This window comes from Cupressus sempervirens, chromosome 8 (genome assembly GCF_028749045.1).
Source record: "Cupressus sempervirens isolate cs-2001-9-10 chromosome 8, ASM2874904v1, whole genome shotgun sequence".
NCBI lineage: Eukaryota > Viridiplantae > Streptophyta > Pinopsida > Cupressales > Cupressaceae > Cupressus > Cupressus sempervirens.
Window position 1 is genome coordinate 109,485,563 of NC_143125.1, and position 22,082 is coordinate 109,507,644.

A 22,082-nucleotide genomic window follows, 5' to 3' on the forward strand; every position below is an offset into this window, starting at 1 on the left:
TTACTCCGGCAGCCTTTCCTCACCACACTACCCTTCAGCCTTACTGATAACCAGTTGTAGCAACCATGATTAACTCAATTTGGTGTATAATTTTCCACTCAAACAGATCGCAGCCCTCAGCATACCAAACGTAGAACATGTGATTCAATTGCAGACTTGTAGAAATGCAAAACAACCCTTGGAATGCATTTCAGATCCTCCCGTTGTGATTGCGAGTATGATAAATGACTAAAAACGCTGCTATATGTGTTGTTCGCAGCTTCTCCAATACGCACAATAACTCCTTAGAACAACTGCAAGTATAAATGATAAATTGCAGCAACACTTTCTCTCTCATCAATGACTTTCCTTCAGCGTCAAACACTCAACAACTACAAAGCACTACTCGGCTCCAAACCCTTATACTTCAACAAGGGCACAAAATCAACAAACTCAGAACTCCTCACAAGCAACAAAAGTAAATAATCAATCGGATAATCAGATGTCTTTTCCTTCACAATGAGCTCATATTTATAACCCCTTGTTGACAAAAGTTTTCCAAAAGAACTCAACTTCAGAAACTGCAATGATTTCCCAAAAGAACTCAACTCTTGAAGCTTTCCAACACAACTCTTTTAGTAACATTTAATACTTGGCATAGGCATATAATTAATTAAATAAATGGCCCCTTCCTATGATAACTCAACCCTCAGCCTAAGTAAAATTATAAAATTAAATTATAACTTTATAATAAGCCATTTACTAATTTAATTATAATTTGGCCACTAAAAATATAAGAACTCCAAAATATTCATCATTTAAATGTCGTTTGAAATAGGAGTCACTTCTATTATTTCTCCATCTAACGAAATGCACTTTCCAAAAATAGAAAGGGTCCATCTCAATCAACACCTGACTTACCACAAATAGTAAGCACACAAAACTAAGCCCAAATGAAGTTCATTCTAAGCCAAACAAAGACCAACCTGTAGCTTATTGAATTGTGGAGAAGACAAGACCCTCCCAAGCCAAGCCACTACCTCAAAAAACCCTACATCCACAATAATTAGCCTACGAGGATCACAATAATAAGATAATCTCTAAACCCTGATGATGGAAAAAATGGGGACATTACATTGTTCCTACGACGAAACATTGAATCCACCTCTCAAATCCGAGCACAAATTAAAAAACAATGATGGCACTAAATAATACCATCCTCTAGCACAATTTCACTAGATAGCTTCACCAATTTAGAGTGCACATCCTCTATAGAAAATTCACAATTTCTCAATCTCTTCCTTATGATACCCTTGTCTCAAAACCTTACACAATTTCATAAAATATCAAATGCACAATAGAATCGTTTTTGTTTTCTCTCCAAGGCTCTTTTATAATAATTCTCCATGAATCTTCATTAGCAAGGCTCTTTAATGATTTTGATATCTTTTATAACAATGAATTGACTTTTAATATATCATTACTAAAGCACAACTTTAATCAATGAGTATTGATTACTCATTATCCTCAACATGACCCCCATTTTATTATGAAGTTAATTTATAACTTTATAATATAACTCAAATAGGTAAATATCAATAAGCTAAGTGAAATATTAATATCTCATTAAATACTCATTAACTTAACCACCCATCTAAACCAAGGAGTCAATCACGACATTCTGTATCTATATGACTACCTTACTAAAAATTCTCGATCAACATCAGACTTACTATAAATAGCATAATAAGACAGGGACGGGGATGCACCGAGGACTTGGTGGCTCTGTTACCCTGTCCCCAGCAACACCACCAGATTTCACCACCTCCGCCAAGGATGGGGGAATGTCCCAATGTTAACTATTTGCTGATTTGACTATTTATGTTCAATGTTCGATGTTCCAATTAAATACAATGTTCAAGTTCTTATTATTTTACATCTTTGTATCTTATATTGCAATACATCTTTTAATAACTAGCATTTTAAGTACCATATGTATAATATATACAACCCCCTCGGTCCCCCGTCGTTGTCCCCTTGTCGTCCCCAAATTAAGGCCCCTCTGTCCCACCATCCCAAAAACTTGTCCCCTCGTTCCCCTGTCCCCCAAGGCGGTGTAAGTATGATAAATACTAAATAGTAAGTATAAACATGGCCCAAATGAAGGTCAATCTGAACCAAACAAAGACCAAGCCAGAACATACTAAATTCTGGAGAAGGCAAGAATTTCAGCCTTAACCAAGCGTCTTCCTCACAAGACCCTCTATCCACAATAATTAGCTTACAAGGGTCTAAGAGGGCTAATCCCTCAAACTTGACGCTCGTGAAAATGGGGACATTACATATTTTTGGCAAAAAAACATGTTTTAACATTCTTTGCATGATGGCCCTTGATGCAACTTAAAAAGCATTAACTTATAAGGGGGATTGGGGGCAGCAGTGTCTTTAGTTGTGCCATTATACACTTCCATCAGACGTGTCATTGAACATTTCCATATTTCTCTTTCAGCAAATTAGTTTGCAACAAAATCTCCTATGCATGGAATTCAAAAAAAACATTGTCTTGAACGACCTTCAACTATCATGAATGAAAACTGGTCATTTCCCTTATTTTGAAGAATCAAAGGTTATATATGATGACCCCGTTCTAAAATAGGATTTTATTAAATAAATAATAATTAAAGAAGATTTAATAGATAAATAATAATAATAAAATTAAAGGTAGATAAATAAATAATATAATACTTTAGTACAGCTTAGTTACAATATAAATTAAATACAATTATAATATAATTAAAAATAATATATATAAATTTTATTCCTTATATTAAATTTTGTATATTTTTGTTTTAATATTCTTGTTACTTTAATATTAATATTTTAATACTCATTATCGAAAATATATATATATAATTTAATATTATAATGTATTATCATTATTAAATTGAAATTTTGTACTTATAATTACATATTTTTATTATTAGTATTCTAATTATTATAATTTATGATATTAATATTTTAATATTATAATTAAATTCATTTTTAACCAAGTAAAATAATGTGTAATATTTAACATTTGATATTTTAATATCTAATATTACAAGATAGAAAATGAAATGTCTCTCTAAAGAGACATCACTACAATATAAAAAGGAATATATTCCCATGGGATAAAAAAGGATAGACTGGTTGAAAACATATGCTCAGAATCCAGATTAATATGGGAAGAATATTCGGACTTATTCAATTCAGGCAGCGACTAAACAGCGGGACATATATAGCATTGAACCAAGAGAAAAAAGATAGTAACCGATCAGGGACAGGAATAAAATCTAATTAGCAGTCTGAAAAAAACATCCTCTTAGAAGCTCAATCATATATGACTCCACAATAACAAGGGAATATAGGATTGAAGTTTTCAACCCGTAGCATCCATTCAGCAATTATATTATTTACAGAGCAAACTGATATATCCCAAGTCAACGATAGAAAATTCAAACAGCCCTATTAAAGACACAGTGAGCATAACATTTATTTCTGAAGCTCAATTTTCACTCAATTCCTTTCTCATTGCACTGCCATTTTATATATCCCATCTGCAATTGAATCAGGAACTTAAGCTTTAATCAGAGTTGCACATTACAGTGCATCGTCGTGCCTATCCCTGGTGAGCTCCACGAAAACTTAATACCTTGTTCAACTAGTAAAATCCCTTAAAACTCACTGATGCTAGAAATTCGGTCTGAGATTTTGATAAGTACTAAAAATTCACTCCCTTTAAGAAGCCAAAAGACTAGTCCCCTGAACATTCCAAAAATAGGCAAAGCAGTTGAGATATGTCTACATTTCTTATCTTCTTTTCTAATAATACAGTACCTAATGATAGTAGTAAAATTTGTAAAAAAAAGATCTAATAACAATAAGAAAGGGAAAAAATGTGTACCTTATGGCCATGTCAGTAACCTTACTGCAACCACTCAAGCTCAATACTTCAAGTTCAGCACAACCTTCAGCGATCGCTATCACTCCTCTATCAGTAACTGGGTGCTTTTTTGTTAGTTTAGAAATTGTGCAACTGAAACCCTAAATAGTTTCCACAAACAAAAGGTTAGTACAAATAATAATGCATACTCTCTTAAATAAAGCCCACATATTTTCAAATAAAACATATTCTTATGCAAAAAAATAAAATTAATGGAATTTTTTAAAAAGCACTGTTAAGGAAGAACTTTGTTGAATAAGCTAGTTATGTTAAAATGGAGTTACTCATGGAAGAAAGATAGGACATCCCAACAGATAACTTTGAGCTCTATGGTAAAAATATGAAGGTTGGATGCTTAGAATGGGCCATACAATCCAATGACATTACCAAACAAACAGCTCTTTTAGTCAGTAACTTCTTTCGGTTCATTTGTGAATGAGCCAAAACATATATATAGCACAGCAATATCTATGGATGTCAGAAACTTATCACTAAAGCAAAATAATAGATAATCTGGGCATAGTGCATCATTAATGATTAGGTTCACACCATTCTGTTCTGATCTTAAAATATGTTATTGAGACACAATACAAAGTATAGTATGTACATAAACAAGTTCATGCCAACAGCACCCACCTTAAGACTCGCAGAAAATAATCATTTTATTCGCACCTGTCTAATTTATATTATAAAAGGTTGATAAATTGTTAACTATAAAAGGTTGATAAATTGTTAACTACTTACAGAAAAATCATATAGAGTCCAGACCATCATCACAAGACTTGAATTGGAGATATACTTTGAAAGTTGATTTTGAACTCAATGGAAAGATATGGCAGCTGTCCATAAGATATTATTAAAATATTATAATGTTTCTTTAATGCTCATCTTAGTTAGTCTTCAGTTTATTAAGTAGTTTCTATTTTCGTCTTTAGTTGAGGATTGTTTCTTTTAGAAACATCATCTTTGTAAATCTATATAGGGAGCTTTCATCTACTATGTTTATTACAACTACAGCAACATCAATTTTTCATAACATGGTATCAGAGGTCAATGGGATTTCATAAAATTTCGCGGATTTTTCAAGGAAAATTCAAGCCTCTTTTGATCTAGAATTTTTTTCCAGAAATTTGTTTTCCGAATTTTAAAAATAAGATTGTTAGTTATTTTATGAAACTTTTTTGGTTTGTCTTCGATGATTTTTGCTGGAAATCGCAAGCCTGGTAAAAGGGTTTTCGATCCTGCGATTTCTTGGTTGCAGCAAAAGTCTCTAATTTTAAAGGGTTGAATGTTTGTTGCATGTACTTGCATGTTGCTTGCATGTGCCGGTTTACCATGTGAAGTCTCACGTTTCTCCGCCCTTAAAATTTTCTTATGGCTTTTCATAATTTTTTCCCTTAAAAAATCTCTTATGGGATTCTATAAATGTTCCCTTACAAAATTCAGAATTTGCAATTCACAAAGTTTCGTGGGATTCCCTTGTAGGTTTATAATTTCTTTCCTCAAAACTTATCTGGTGGATTTTACCATTTTTCCTCAAAAATGAACCTTTGTATTCTCTTAACCATGTCTCAGATTCTTTTGGTTTTGATTGATTTTTCACCTCAAAAATCATATTGGATTTGATTGATTTTTTACTTCAAAAATCATGCTAGGTTTTGATCAATTTTTTCACCTCAAGAATTGTGTTGGGTTTTCATTGATTTCTCCTTAAAAATTGTTGCTTTTTGTAGTCCGTTTTCACTCATCTACAAAGTTTGGAGGGTTTCTCAATTTTTCCTCAAAATCATGCTACTTGTTCTCATTGTTCATCTTTGTCTCCAAGGAAGAGCAGATTCGTTATCCAACATCTGGTTGGATATTTTGTGATGACTTGTGCTTAGATGTTTTTTTGATTATGTGAGGGTTAATGGCAGACTTATCTCAATGGAAGGCTCTTGTCTCTTGTTGCAAATCATTTTGAAGAAGTGCACATCCTTCTTGTTTATTTCTTGATGGATTTTGGCTTCTTGGCCATTCACATTTTGCAAATCCAAGGAGGGTCTCAACAGCAGCAAAATATTTTGAAGAATATGTGACCAAAAGACAACTGTTAGACAATGACCATTAAGGGAGGGTATTAAAATATTATAATGTTTCTTTAATGGTCATCTTATTTAGTCTTTAGTTTATTAAGTAGTTTCTATTTTTGTCTTTAGTTCACGATTGTTTCTTTTAGAAACATTGTCTTTGTAAATCTATATAAGGAGTTTTCATCGCCTTTGTTTAATACAACTACAACATCGATTTAAAATAGCAAATATATTCTAGTATTAATTGTTTTACTAAGTATTCTACTTTTAAATTGATATTCTACTTTTTTGATAGACTGAGATCACCACCAAACAATAATTATTTTTAAAATTAGTAATGAATAGAATCTAGTTAATTCATCTTTGCAGTAATCACAAAGTATTAAATCCAATGATCTCAAGAGTATATTTCATTCCTTGTCTATTGTAATTATATTTATTCATTTCATCTCTCACCAAAACTTACTATAAGAGTGCAATTTAAGACTAGTATATATTATCTTTTTGAGTCGTTCGATTCGTAAGTGTTAACACTTATCCCCCTTAAGTTGAATGCAACATTCAACATCAAGCTTAGAGAACCTTTTCTCTTAGATATCACATCCGAGGAGTTTCTCTTTTGCCAAAATAAGATGGGGTTTCCATAAAGCCTTGTTTCTATGGCTCAACGTCACATGGCAACATCACTTCAAGAAGCATGTTGTAAGGGACTACAACCTTCAAGGGGCCTTGATCCCTCTACATCTTGGGTGGGAAGAATGACTAAAAGAAAGGTTGTGTCCAAACAGAAAGATTGCCCTACTATTCTAAAGGGAAATGAGAAAGCTAAATGATCCCTTTAAAATAGTAGGGCCCACCGTGTAGGGGTAGCGGAGGTGGAGCATATCGGTGACCTGGATAGGAGGAACTAAAATGAATCAATCCCTTCAAGCCCCTCTCAAATTCAGTCCAAACCTAACGAGAAATGCATTTCAGTCATTCCCTATTGTACTAGTAGGTGACCAAACCCCTAAGCTAAAACAGTACTAGTTTTGTTTTCACAGTTCAGAGACTACCATCATTCGAGAAATCACTCTACATTACTATAAAATCAAGTCTACTACAATTGCAGAAAATAATTTCTACTATATTGAAATCTAATTCACTAGCTCCTACCTATGCAATCTAAAAACCAACTAGACCAATACACCTGGTTTCTTAGAAATGTTCAATTTATTTAATAATGAGATATGTAGGATACACCCAAAGAACATCAAACCATATTCCCTTCCTATGCATCAATCACCCAACTTAATGTTTTGTGGCTGAGAACATGACTTCGACATGTAACTTCGGTTTAAATTTAAAAATATATACGGAACATCTAACAAATATGGTAATACGCGACAAGGCTTTGGTAAATTCTTATGTAGAGGCAGTTTTGGAGTGATCTCTCTTGAGTCCTTCATAATTTATTTGCAGATTGTCTTGTAACCCAATCTTAGGGCATCATCGAAGTATGGTACATCCAAAAATATCATTCATAATATATTCACCATACTTATAATTTCTTTGGTATGTGCACTAGCATCAAGTCTCATGATGCCAGCCAAAGAAAATATCTTCACATGGTGTCTATAATGATACTATATCTCACAATATCCACCATGCCATATCTCAAAAATGTAAATTAGATGGTTACATAGAGATGTGTACTATCATGATCTCCATAAATATCAACCAAAAGGCATCCATCATGATAGCAGGTTAAACTATTGTTAAGATTGTCACATTACAATAGTAACCACAATCAAACATCAATGAAATATGGTCCCCTTTCATGGAGTTTCTGCATAATCATGTAGTAACTCACATAATAAGAAAATAGTATACACAAACATCTTTTAACATTAAAAAATATACTAATACTTAACCTTATAAAATATAATTGCATTTTTATCATACAAGTTTATCTCTAAAGTGTTTGACTTTTAAATTTGAGAGGGATTAGGTTAGAATGCCAACAGTTTGTTAATTCGTGCTAATATATCTCAGTCGTGTCACATTTCTTTCCAACATGTACCTAATATAATGATAGGGGATCCCAATGCGTTTTGATCTGTTATGAAATACTAGATTCACTAAGGGCCTGTTTGTTTCCCGGAATTGGACCGGAATTGGGATACGCAAAATCAGGTTGGTGCAGAAGCACCTAGGGGTAAGGTAAAACCCTAACTAAAATTTTGGTTTGTAAATGGTCTAACCAACCATTTAGAGAATAAGGACAATATTTAAAGTCCCAAGGTAGGATTTAGATATGTGGTTAGGTGAGATCCTAGGTTGAGTCAAGTTGTAGGCAAGTAGGTGTTGATAAGCCTAAAAATTGCTCAAAGTGGCTCTATGAGGCAAAACTTGAAAAAATACCTAAAAGGGGGCAAGAAGTGTTCAAAGGAGGTCCTTAGATGTCCTAGGTTCATTTAATGAAGCTGGAAACCAAACTGGCCAAGTTTGGAGGGTTAGATTGCAAAAGTTGTCAAAATTGTTCATTGATAACTTTGCAATTTTTGCACAATTTGGAACAAAGGGCAACATGGGCAGTTATGGCTTGAAACAAAGGACAAGGTGGTTGACAAGGTGGTTGGGAGAGCCCATATAAACACCTTCCAACTCATTTCCAGGGGTTGGAGATACATCTGTACAGACAGCACATATGTAAAGGAGAGTTTTGTTTGACAGAAAATGGAGTTTGGAGGATTGAGCAAAGAAACCTGATTGAAAAGCTTACTGTTTTGAATGGAATAATGTCTTGAGATCATGTGTTAATTCTGGGCATGCTTGTTTTGATCTTGAGCATTCATTTTATAGGGTTTACAAAACTAGTTAATTTTTGTGTCCCTGTTGTCCAATTTTGAATAACCAACATTCAAATGGCTATAGCTTGAGCTTCCACGGTCAAAACACTATGGCCTTTGGAAATCAAGTGATAACCCCTGAACATTATGTAAATAGTGATTTTGGGGTTTGTGCAAGTCAAGTAGCTATTTTTACGAGCGAGCCCTAGGCAAGCAAGGAAGGCTTGGCAAGGCGCAATGAAAGCTTGTAAAGGAGTTTTGGTGAGAACAGAGGATTGGCATGTGCCAGTCTTGCATAGGTAATGATGGAGTAGGATATCAAAAGTCCAAAATCCAAAGGGGAAGGTTGGATGAAGAGTTTCGAACAATTGGAGGGACTTTCACTGTCATTGCCTTAGAAACCCTCAAAATAGGGGTTTTTTGGAGCCGTACCATATGAACACTATAGGAACCTAAGACGTAGAAAATCTTCAAGCCTAGTTCAATAGGAAACAAAGACTAGAAGGTATCAAGAGGCCTTGATAAGGGGTTTTGGGATTTATTGCCAGTTCCTTGTTTTTAGGAGGGTTAATAGGGGCTCTTAGGGCTATGTATGGTAGAAATGCTCGGGTCTAGATTGATGGAGGACATGATCATTCTTCCAACAGGTGAAATTCTCATCATCAATGGTGTCGAAAAAGGGTCCGTCGGGTGGCAAGATGCGTGGGTGCCCATGCTCAACCAATGTCTTTACAGACCTACAATGCCCGCAAAGAACATATTTATTGTCCTGGATCCGTGGAGTATTCCTTGAACGTATCATTCTACTATAAATTTTCTTCCCAATGAAAGAATCCTAGTTGCTAAAAGCAAGCCGAATGATTATTATGTATTCTCTAATGATGTATATTCCAAAACCAAGCTCCACCTAGAGGCCTACAGTCCTTATTATCTGGACCAGCAGTACGACTTGGCTCGACCCATTTCCAAGTTTACAAACCAAACACAAAAGATATATTTTCCCACTTATCTTTCATGTGAACCAAACGTAACAAACTATTTTCCCAAAAACCGATTTCAAAATACAAAACCTAATTTTGACAAAATCAAGTTTTGAATCAAAACCCAATTTTGGTAATTCCGCTAAACAAATGGACCCTAAAAGTTTTATACAACTTTGATTATCACAATGTATGATAGTGGGGTCCAAGAATTGTCTAAACAACCCTACCAGTAGTTTCCTTAACCATACTACTTCTCGAGCTCCCATGGATGCTATAATGTACTCAACTTCCACAGAACTCAATGCAACTAAGGATTGCTTTATGCTGAACCAAGATATCATGGCAGATCCTAAAACTGAAACAACAACCTGAGGTACTTTTTCGATCAACAACACTGCTGGCCCAATCTGAGCCAAAATATCCATGTAGATATATATCAACATTATCATATTTTAATCCTAGTCCAATAGTTCCACATAGATACCTCATGATATCAATTGCTACTACAAGATGTATTTTCTTGGTTTCATACATGAATTGACTGAAAGCATTTGTAGCATAATAAATGTCTAAGCATGACAAATGTTTGGCCTAGTATTCACCAAATACATCAAGGATCCAATTAGTCATCAAGAGAAAGTGGGATTGGCTAATTCTGACCCAGAGGTTGCATCTTTTAGTTTATGTAGATTTGTTTCCTTGGGTGTCATAGTTACACCGCCTTGGGGGACGGGGAGACAGCGGAATGGGGGGACAAGTTTCCAGGACAGGGGGACAGAGGGACCTTAATTTGGGAACAGTGGGGGGCTAGTGAGGGGGGGCACAGGATGAAGGTATATGTATGTATACATGTGTGTGTGTGTGTGTGTGTGTATAGTTCTTAAAATGCTTGTTATGAAAATATGTATTACAATATAAGATATAAAGATGTAAAAGAGTAACATTGCATTGAATTGGAACATCGAACATTAAACAAAAAGTCCCCAGTACGTTGAAGTTTTTGGGACATGGGGCAAAATGGGGGAGGATGCATCCCCGTGTTACTATGTTGGGCATAGACATGAGTTTGTTGTCCATTATTCCAAATATGTTTAGAACATCAAAAGTGTATTTACTTGGATTTAGAATGATATAATTTTTTCTTGCTATACTTCTAGTTCCAGGAAGCAATACAGGAGACCCAAGTCCTTCATATCAAATTCAAAAGCAAGATCTTGTTTGCATTTCACGATGAGACGATCGTCACTTGTAATTAGTAAATCATCAACATAAAGAACAAGGATTAACATATCACCTTTTGTTACCTTGAAGTAGAGATTAGGATTTGCATCATTTTTTGAAAATCTTAACTTGGTGAGGTAACTGTCTATTCTTTCATACCAAGCTCTAGGGGCTTGTTTGAGGTCATAGAGAGCTTTCTTCAATTTGCAAATATGAGAAGTATTGTCATGACTAGCAAACCCTTCAAGTTACTCTAGGTACACTTCCTCTTCAATGATGTCATTAAGAAATGCAATCTTTACATCCAACTGGTGTATTTTCGAAGCAGCAATAACAATTATGGTCATTTAAGAAGTCTATTGAGCAACTAGGGAAAAATGTTTCCTCATAATCAATTCTTGTTGTTTAGGAGAAACCTTTGGCAACAAATCTAGCTTTGTGTTTTTCAATACTTCCATCTACCACATGTTTGATTTTAAATAGCCATCTGGATGAGACAACTGATTTTCCTTTAGGCCTAGGTACAATGTCGCAAACATCATTCTTCACAATGGATTGATACTCTTCGACCATAGCATACTTCCAAACTTGATGTTTGATTGCTTCCTCAACATCTGGAGGTTCAAACTTAATTAGTTCACTCATAAGAGCAACATAATTTGAGGCCTCTACATTTCTTGCTTTCTCTAAATGTGCCTTTAGGTGTAGCATAGTTTTTTGCTTCTTTAATTATTTTCCTTGCCCAAAGTGGTTTTTCTCTATTATTAGCGGGTTCAAGAGTAAAATTCAAAGGTTCATTATTTTCTACGAGTATCTCCCTCTAAAGTTCAAAGACGAGATCCTCCTCTATGTCTTGAGAAGACTCATCATTTGTCCCAGCAATGTTTTTAGATGTTTTGAATGCAATGTCTTCTTTAAAGTTACATCTTTGCTAATTTCAATTATTATTTGACTGGGAACATATAACCTGTAGGCTTTGAATGACTCACTATTTCCAACAAATACCCTTTCTTTCCTGATCGCTCTCATTTGGATCTTTTCTCCTCAGGAATGTGAATATAAACTAGGCACCCAAATATTCCCAAGTGACTTAAGTCAAGTTTGTTTCCAATGAAACCTTCTTCAGGAGTTATATTGTCAAGACTAGAGTGAGGACATTTGTTTTGAATGTAAATTGTAGTATTAGACGCTTCTACCCAAAATGATGTATGAAGGTCCTCATCATACATCATAGCTTTAGCAGCTTCAACCATCGTCATGATCTTCCTTTCTACTACCCCATTTTGTTGACACTTATATGGAACACTATACTCCCTCTTAATCCCAGTAGTATTACAAAATTCTTTAAAGTTTTTAGAGATATACTCTGCCTCATTATTTGACCTTAGTGTTTTGATTCTTTTGCCAATCATGTTTTCATTTAAAGCTTTGAGTTCTTTGAATTTTGCTAATATTTCATTTGATTCTTTAAGTTTTAGAAAATAAATCCAAGGTTTCATGGAGCAATCATCAACAAAAATAACATAGTACAAAAATCCTCCTAAGGAGGGTATTATCATTGGTCCACGTAAATCAATGTGAATAAGTACATTTTTAGATTTTTGTTCACTATAGTGAAAAGTCCCTTTAGAATTCTTACCTAATACACAACCCTTGCATATTCCATCATGTTCATGGTTTAATTTAGGTAGTCCTCTAACAAGTTTTTCAATGGAAGGTAGGGCACAAAAGTGGAAACATGATGAGTCAAGGCTTGGTTTTGAACATTGCATAGATTGTACAAACAGCAATCATGAACTCCTATTATATGCATTCTTGATGTTAGAGTTCTTAGGCTAGGTAAGGACTTTTCCATCCAAGAAGATGATAGGATACACCATTTGTCTTCCGAGGTTGAGATGGACACTACATTTCATTTGATTCCCGATACAAATAGAGCTCCAGTTAGTTGTAGGGGAACTCTGGATTTTAATTGAATTGTGCAGGTCCCAATTCCTTTTACAGGATAGGTGGACTTATCTCCAATAGTAACTGCATTTGAATCTTCATCCAAACTGTTTAGTTGTTCTTTGAATATGGTTATATGATGGGATGCTCCACTTTCTATGACCCAAGTATTTCTAATGGTCATTTATTCACTTGATAATGTTGAATAGAATACCATTCTTTCTATATCCTTGACTTCTGCTAGTGAGGCCTGATTCTTGAGTCTTTCCAAACATTTTATGACAAGATGATCATACTTATCACATTTATAGCACTGTACCTTAGACATATCCTTCCTTCTTTTGAATGAAGGTTTATTGTTGTATGTTCCCCTTTTTAGTTTAAGATTTCCTTTCTACAGTTTCTTGTGTGAATTTGTGTTCAATACTTGAATCTCTTCACCAATATTATTTAATTTGATCCCTCTAGTGACCAGTCTTGATTCTTCTTGAATATAGTCAGTCTTTAATCGATCGGATTTTGGAAGTTGTTGATGCGAGTTTTGTGTCACTACATAACATATTAGTAATTGGATGCTTGATACAGAATATCAAATACACAATTCCTCTCTTGAAAAGTTATCTCTCATGGGACATGAGTATAACTCCAATGTTCCTTACACCGTTGGATACTCGCTCAGTTTTATCAATGTGATTTGCTGGTAATCACATAGGCGGCCTTACGTTTTCTTGTTTGAGAAAAAATTTGGATCTTGATGAGAAAATGGAGATGGTGGTTCGGTGTGAATGCTAGATGATGTTGATAGCGCGATGATGGCAATGTAGGGTGAATGGCGATGGAAGGTGAGAATGCCGATGTTTTGGTTTACTTCTCTAACTAACCTCTTCTAAGCATGAAATTTGGCTACTCAACTACTCCTACTCCTAAGAATGGAAGGTTAGCAGATGGACGGGGATCGAATCTAATGAAGGCTAACCAGCGGCCCTACCTCCATAGATGCAACGCTTCAAAGGAAAGTAAACTAGATCACCACACAAAGCCTCCCAACCAGCCGCTAGGATGCTAGTGGCCTAGTGTTGACCCCTATCAAACATCTACCAAAGCTACCATGCAACTATCCATCTTATTTTACTCTTACTATAACAACTTGAAATGAAATTGCTTCAACTTGAAAAGAAAACTTAACTATGTGGAAGTAGAAAACATGCAATAACACCCAATGTTCTTAGTCAACATGCAATGAAAAAGAGAGCACTTTGGTATTATTTTCGCAACAATTTCTCCAACCCCTCCCTTTACAAATGAGAGCCAGTGGCCTTATATAGAGGTCCAAAATACAATGGACGGTAGAGATCAAAACAAGATCCACGATCCAGATTGGATCCAAAACCCTAATTAGGGTTGCCACCCCATCGGCCAATGAGAAGATGCCACCTCATCAATGGACCAATGAAAAAAGTGCAAAAGTGGCAACCAATGAGAAGGCACCAAAATGGTGGCCAATCAGAAACAAACACTTGTCCTATTCTAGAAGAAAGAGAAAGTTGCCACTTGAGCTTACATAAGATGATCTTCTAATATAATTCTTCCTTTTTCTTTTGTTCTTTTAGCTAAGGCAATGAACTTAGCTAGCCTTTCGTTAACTTCTTCCATAGGAGGACAAGGTGTGTGCTTCGCTCGGAGTTCTGCTGACTTTGCCACGCTGTTTGCTGCTTGTAGTATCCTTTCGTGATCCTTCTCATATTCCTTTGCAAACCCAATAAAAGCATTGAGTGAGGAAAGGGTGTTCAGATGTTTCCTTTTGACGGCAGCCTTTCCTAACTCATCCAATCTCGATCCAAATCCTGTCTCACTGACATCCTCCTCTCTAATACCCTCAAAATCAAGCGCCACCCCAACGTCGCTCATCATGGTCGAAATGGAAGTGTCGACGCTTGGGCCGTGTTGTGCAATCTCATCATGAATTTCTTCAAGTGTTCTGAATCTGGTAGTCAATGCGACATACCAAGATTCAACTATGCTCAATCCTCTCTCATCAACCAACCGGGCTCTTTCCAAATATGCCTCCGGTAGCCTAATGAACGCCTACAACCTAGGAATAACCAAATCCTTGATGGGAAGAAAATTCTTCCATTCCTCTTCAAATAATCTGAATTTGTTTCTAACAGTCACCAATGATTGGAATGGTGAGATGAAGGAGGGCAAGAAATTTCGCCCATCTTGGATTGAATCATAGATCCAACCCCTTACTTCATGTAACTGAGCTGATACCTCTTCTGAATTGCTCCCGCTGTCTTGAGGAAGGGTTGCCTGATGCAGCTGTTGGATTGGCTGGCAATCTCTCCAATATTTGTTTTCGGCCTCCAACTTTACTATCTTTTCGTTTGCCTTCCTCAATCTTTCTCTGATTGATGTTATGCCTTCCTGAACCTCCTCACATTCCATATCATCTGTATTTCTTCCCAAATTATGTTCTACTATTTCGTACTCCTGGGCTGCAATCTCATCCGCTGCCTTATTGACTGTTGGTATAGCAATCTGAACCCTTCGGTGACCATCACTGTCGCTTCTGATTACCCTTGCCACCGTATTTGCCATCTGTTTTTGGTTCTCGCTATCATCCTTTTCTATTAGTCCTTGGATATCATCAACTGCGTGAGCCATTACCACCTCGCCTCTCGGCATAAGCATTTGCCTTAACCATAGTGGTGCAGTGTATCTCCCCAAATCCGGATTCGGTTCGACCAACAAAGCATCACCAATGGCCTTAGACGCCTGACTTATCTCTTCAATATCAATCGGCCCATCTTCTTCTCTACTAGTTTCTGCCATATTTCCTTGCTAGTTCTCCGAGAGAGGGGAGTACTCCGTACTTTCACTGTACCCACTTGATTCCGAATCAGAGCTCACCTCCACTACGGCCCGTTTATCACTCGAATTGACCTCTTGGCTTCTAGCCTTAGTTATACTCTCCCTTGACGGCGCTGCCCATTGTCTCTTGGCTGGAGGTTCCGAACGTTCTTGGCTTTTCTCTACCTCCAAAGCCCTCTTCTTGCTATTTCTAACTGTCTCCGATTGTCGGCCACTTCCTTCACCCTTCTGTCTGATTGATTCTACTAGACCTTCCTTCGGTTTCATCATCTCATAAGTAAGGAGAACCTTTTGTCTTTGTAGCTTTCTCAACTTGACATTATACCACGACTCGGTATGCATATCTACTGTCCTTGTGACTGCCTCCAAGGAAGGATCCTGATGATCGTCCCAATCCACTGGATTCAACTCTGTTCCAACTACTGTCTCATAGTCTTCTCTCAACACACTACGATCATCCTCCAATTGATCGGGAATATCAAGGCCTCTCCATCTGATATCTCTCATCATGTTCACCGACAATCTCGAGAAAGCTAGCTTTCTCACGTGAAAATCATCCTTTGCATTGGCCCAAAAGTCCTCTATAGTGGGAACATGCTTAAATTCGCTTCCATGAGATGCCTTGATAAGACCAACAGGGTCGAATCCTTGCCTTGCTCTGTACCATCCTAGATGACACCACTCCAATTCCTTTTCCGTAGCCTCAAAGGTGGCCCGATTTGGGCAACTATCATTGCCAATTATAATTGAGAAGGAAATGCCTGTTTTCCCCTCATTCATCATTACTCTATCATAGTGCTCAAGCTGCCTAGCCAATTCCATCAAAACTACCTTGTCGGGCGGGTATCTTGGAAGCCTCTTGGGACAAACTGTACTTCCTGCCACTCTAATGTATGTGAATTGCGGGAATTGGATGAACCAACTCCCAAACTTCTTAATCCTTGCTTCTGCTTCCAATGAAAGTCTCTTAGCAGGCGCCCCTTGTAATACCCTTACTGTCTTCATGGCGAATGCATCGCAAAACATCTTGTAATCCTTGTTATTGTGCAAATGAAGCTGCGGATAGCATTCATGCACCAAATATTGCCCCGGCCCATTACCAATCTCTCCTAAGGCCCTAAGTCCTGGACTCTCATACAATCTAGCAATTAAGTAAAACAGATAGGATCCCATGTAGAATTGCCTTTGGTTTTGAACTGTTCTAAGTTGCAACTCTAAATTTTCACTTATGATCCTAGCCCAATCAAATTTTCCTTTTCCCTTTTCAATTTCATCAATGAAGAAGTACATCCAGTTTTCGAATTGCATAGCTTGAGCTAGGCCCATGATCCGGCTGAGAAGAACAATGAGATCGCCATATTCCGGCTTGAAATCTGCCACTGTAAACCTTGTTGATTTGTTAACTCCTTTCCTTCCTTCGTGTATCCAATTCCGCTTTAGATGTGAGAAGTAGGCCTCTTGGTTACCTTGAAATGATTTGGCCGCCTGATCCACCATTACAACTGTCATGCCCTTGCTCTGGGGAATATTAAATGTCTCTTGAATTGCTTGTTCGCCAATGTTGGCCAACACTCTCTTCCCTTCGCCAAAAATGATGGATTTACTGTCTAGATCAAATCTGGATGCACACTCCATAATCAATTCCGGACAAGGCAAAGTAGGAGGAAAATCTGCTGCATGTACAATTCCGCTCTTGTATATCCTCTTTGCCAAGGGGGATTGTCCTTCCTTTAGTCTGTCCCTCATCTGTATCATGTCCACTATAGCGATATTAGTATCGGTTATTTTCTTCATTTTCGAGAAGAAGGAAGTTTTGGGCGGCATATCCTCTTTGTCTTTCTTAGCGTTTGCCCGCTTGGGATTCTTACTTGCACTATCATCCTCCATGCTCGTCGCCCTATTACGGGATGGTAGAGTGGTGGACCAAAAGGCAAGAAGAACCAAGTAGTGCAATTCTTAAAAAAGAGCGAAAGAATGGATGTCAGCTTAAGCACTCCTTACAACTCTAGATGATGACTTTCACCTTAACTAATAATCTTACAGCAACTTTTCGGAACCCGGGATATGACATCAAAGAATTACAAATCCCTTTGCAAATTAGAAAACAAAGCCTCTAAGCTTATCCAACACTTGCCTTTTATGCAAAAATCAAACTTTCATATGTATCTCTTCTCCCAACAAAATTGCCCAAATCTGATATAAAAAATTGCAGCCCCTCTAGAAAATCAGAATTTTGTCTTCCACAAATTTCGGCCCCCACAAAATTCGGCTCCCACAAAATTCGGCTAAGCATGAAAAAAAATCTGCCCTTCCACAAAATTCGCCCAAGCAAAAAAGGAGCAAAGTCTGTAAAATCTGCCACCTAAGGCACAAATCGCAGCCCACAAAGTGGAGCAAAAATCCCCAAAAACGCAAAAAATCTGGCCCTTAGACAAATCGCCCAACAATGGCAATGGAGAAATTGCCCAAAAATCGCCAAAAAACTGCCTTTCACCAATTTCGCCCAAGTCTGGAAATCTGCCCTTGCTTCAAATTCGCCCAAGCATGAGGAGCAAATGAATTGATGAAAATGAAATGGGAGGGGACTCCCTTTATAGCAGCTTTCACCTTCCTCCCAGGCTGGCCGACTTGGTCCTATAGAGGAAAAAAAAAAAAATTAAAGCTAAGTTAGTGGCCCACTTTAAATACTTTGCCAAAATTTTAATTTTCTAAAATGAAAACTGCACTATTAATTTACTAATTAACCACAAATTGCAAAACGAAATTGAATGTTGCCTTGGGGATGCTAAAAATTTCTATTTAATGAGGGTTTGCTAATTAATACATCCTTGAAGTTGAATTTTGGCTAACCAAAAGCCATTTCTTAATATTAATTTACCAATTTCATTAAATACCAAAAGCTTTCAAGGCAAGTTTAATCTATTAAAGCCAATTTTTGCAATTTTCCTCTAAATCGATTTTGCTAAATAATTAAAATTTTATGACAAAAAATAAAATTGCCTCTAGAGTAAAAATCGATTTTGCAATTTAACTTCATCTTACAAAATTAAATTCTATTTCACCAAAAAAAATAAGATTTTCCAAGAACCTAAGTCTAACGAAAAATTTCCTTATTTGAAAATCATTCAAATTTACAATTAAATCCAAATTTTCAAAAGAAATCGTCTAAGTACAAAATTCACAATCTTATCCTGCCAAGTTGAAATCAATTTTGAACTTATTCGGCCTAAGGATAGAACTGATAGCTCTGGAAAATCAAGTTGAAACCGGGCGAAAAATACATCTAACCTTCTCCACTAGCCCTAAAGGCGATTAAAAAGGGGGTCCCCAAGATTTTGGGGCGATGTGTGAAAACCTCACAACAAAAGTTTAGATCAAGTACTTATTCCTTGTATGAACAATTACCAAGATGTGGGAATTCCGTTGAGAGCCAACACTGTTAATTATTTTGTCCATTATATGTCCAGTTGTAGATAGTCGATCTCTTAACTCAGCTATTCTTATAAAATATGATGTAATGGATTCACCCTTGTTCATTTTTACATGGTGCAATTGTTGTTTTAGTGCGAGGGCTCTACTGGTATCATTTATTTAATACATGTGGTTTACCTTGGTGCTTTAGTTCTTGGATCTTACCTTCCTACACTCTTTAATAGAGCGGTTTGCACTGGGTTTCATGAGTCCTAGTCTAGACATGTGGTTTACCCTATTCACAAGTCTAGGTTTGCTTCCAATCTGGGTAACTATAGAACTATTATGATCAGACATACTTTTGCCAAACTTTATGCTACTACTCTAAACAACATGTTAACTAGTGAGCTTGATAGAAGCGGCTATAGAGCTAAAGGGAGAGCTGGTTTTCGAGAAAACTATCAGACTGTGGATCCTGTATTCACATTACGAGCTATCATTGAGGAGGCTAGGCACCACTCCTAGAAGGTCTATTGTTATTTTGTGGACTTCCATAAGGCTTTCGATTTTGTTCCTAGGTTGGCCTTATTTCAGAGATTTCACGAGATTGGGATCTCAGATATGTTGCAGATTGCTATTATGAGGCTTTATGAGAGGCTAACCGGTAGGCTCAGGACTCCAAAAAGTTTTCCTATTCCAATTCAGAGCACCATTGGGGTAAAGCACGGTTGTCCTCTTTCTCCTACATTGTTTGGTTTGTATATTGATGAGTTGGAGGATTTTCTTATGAACTCCTTTCAATCGGGAGATGGGTGCTATTTGCATCAGGTTTTGATCTCCATTCTCTTTTTTGCTAATGATGTGGTTCTCTTGGTCTCTTCTCCCGACAGCTTGTACAGACACCTTGATGGTTTGGCTTCTTTTTGTGTTCAACGGTAGCTTGTGGTAAATTTGTCTAAGACTCGGGTTATGGTCTTTAACTATTTAAAGACCTCTCATTTTCATTTCTTCTTTCACGGTCAGGAGGTTAAGATTACTTCCTCTTACATGTATCTCAATGCGAAGTTCTCAGGGCCGCACTTTAGCTTGAGACCAGCTATTCAATCCAGAGATAGTAAGGGCATGGGTTCCCTGGCTTTGCTAGAAAGACAGTGCTTCAGACATCATTTCCAAAATATTTCGTCCAAGTTTTCCCTGTTGGATTCCTTGGTTCGTCTGACAATTCTCTATGGCTCAGTGGTTTGGGGGCCTTCTCTTATTGCTTCAAATTCGGGTTCTATAGAGAGCGTTTAGACATTGATGCTACAACGTATCATACGATGTCACAAACTCACCCCTCCCAGCATTGTCTTAGCTGAGTTTGGAGCTCATCCTTTCAAACATGCCACCGTTTTTTACTTGATTTGGTTTCTTCATCGGCTTCGTCATTTTATGGAGTTAGGTGTTGACCGGCACTAATATTCTCATCTGGCATACTATTCCTCTGTCGAGAATATGAGATCGGACACCTCTACTAGTCCTCACTATTGGTATGCCCAAGCCACCTCTTTGTTGGGTTCGATTGGTATTGAGATAGATTGTCTTCCTCCTTACCAGTTTTCTCTTGATGCTCCAGCTCATTTTCTCCCCTCACGTCAGGAATTGAACGAACATGTCAGACAAGATATTTACAGACAATATATTACCACTACCTGGAGTAATCCCTCAGGAGGTCTGAGACCTACAATGGCCTTTTATGCTAAGCATTTTCTTGAGATTCAAGATGGTATTATTGTTCACCCTACTTATCTCTATTGGCGCTGGAATCATGCCTTATGATTTTCTTTAGGCTCATTCAGAGTTGGTTCTCACCGCCTCAGGGCTCAGACCAATCACCATATGGATCGAGCTAATCGGATATGTCAGTTGTGTACTTTGGAAAAGGTTGAGACTGAGATCCACTTCATTTTTCGATGCCCTCTTTACTATGAGATCAGAGGGAGATTGTATTGCCTTTTCAGAGACTGTTCTTCTCTTTTGATGTTCTGCAGCTATATTGATCAGCGGTGTCTTGCACTTTATCTTCAGGAGGCCACCCATCTTCGAGAGATTACCCTACAGTCTTTTATACCTCAGGGGCGTACTTCAAACCATCTCATTACTGCCTTTTTCTCTCCCTTGTGTCCTCCACGAGGTTTGAAAAGGCCATCTAGTATTTCTCATTCTAGATCAGTTAGACATTGCACCAGTCTCTCCACACAGCGACAATCCTACAGTGGTTCTACACAGCATTCTAAGACTATGGATCGTTCACAGGTTGACCCCTCTATTACTTATTTCTTTGTGATAAGGAAGGACTCTTAGTCCTTACTTTGTCTTCTTTCTTGTTTTGTTTCTTCTCAATCACTATTTGGTGCTTCTGTTTTGCCCGGCTCTTCTTTTTGTATGCTCAGTCCCATAAACCTTGTTGGTTTTTCGTGGACATTAATATTATTATCTTATCTTTTCTTAATACTTGTTTTCTATGAAGGAAGGCATGGCATGTGCAGTGTCCAATTTAGATATTACAAGAACTATAAGAGCCTTTACTGCATCCACTAGGAGTTTCTGATAATTTAACATGGCACCAGAGCACGTCTAAGAGACGATCCTTATCAGACTTACCTATAGTGCACTCAAATATTCTTAAAATTCATATTCTTCAAAATGGTGAACGATGTGAGGCTAAAAGACAAGCTCCGAGGTGATTCGGATTTTGCAAGATGGAAATTGCGAATGAAGTTAACCTTGAAAGAGAACGGTTTAA

General features: G+C 37.0%; 1 protein-coding gene across 1 annotated transcript in view; it reads right to left on the reverse strand.

Moving 5' to 3' along the window:
• Window positions 1–22,082, reverse strand: part of LOC149541826 (uncharacterized) — a 323,442-nt gene that overhangs the window by 112,923 nt on the left and 188,437 nt on the right. Inside the window, exon 6 of the mRNA XM_089796893.1 lies at window positions 3,923–4,062. Coding sequence (XP_089653019.1) covers window positions 3,923–4,062 — 140 coding nt within the window. The remainder of the gene's footprint in view (window positions 1–3,922; window positions 4,063–22,082) is intronic.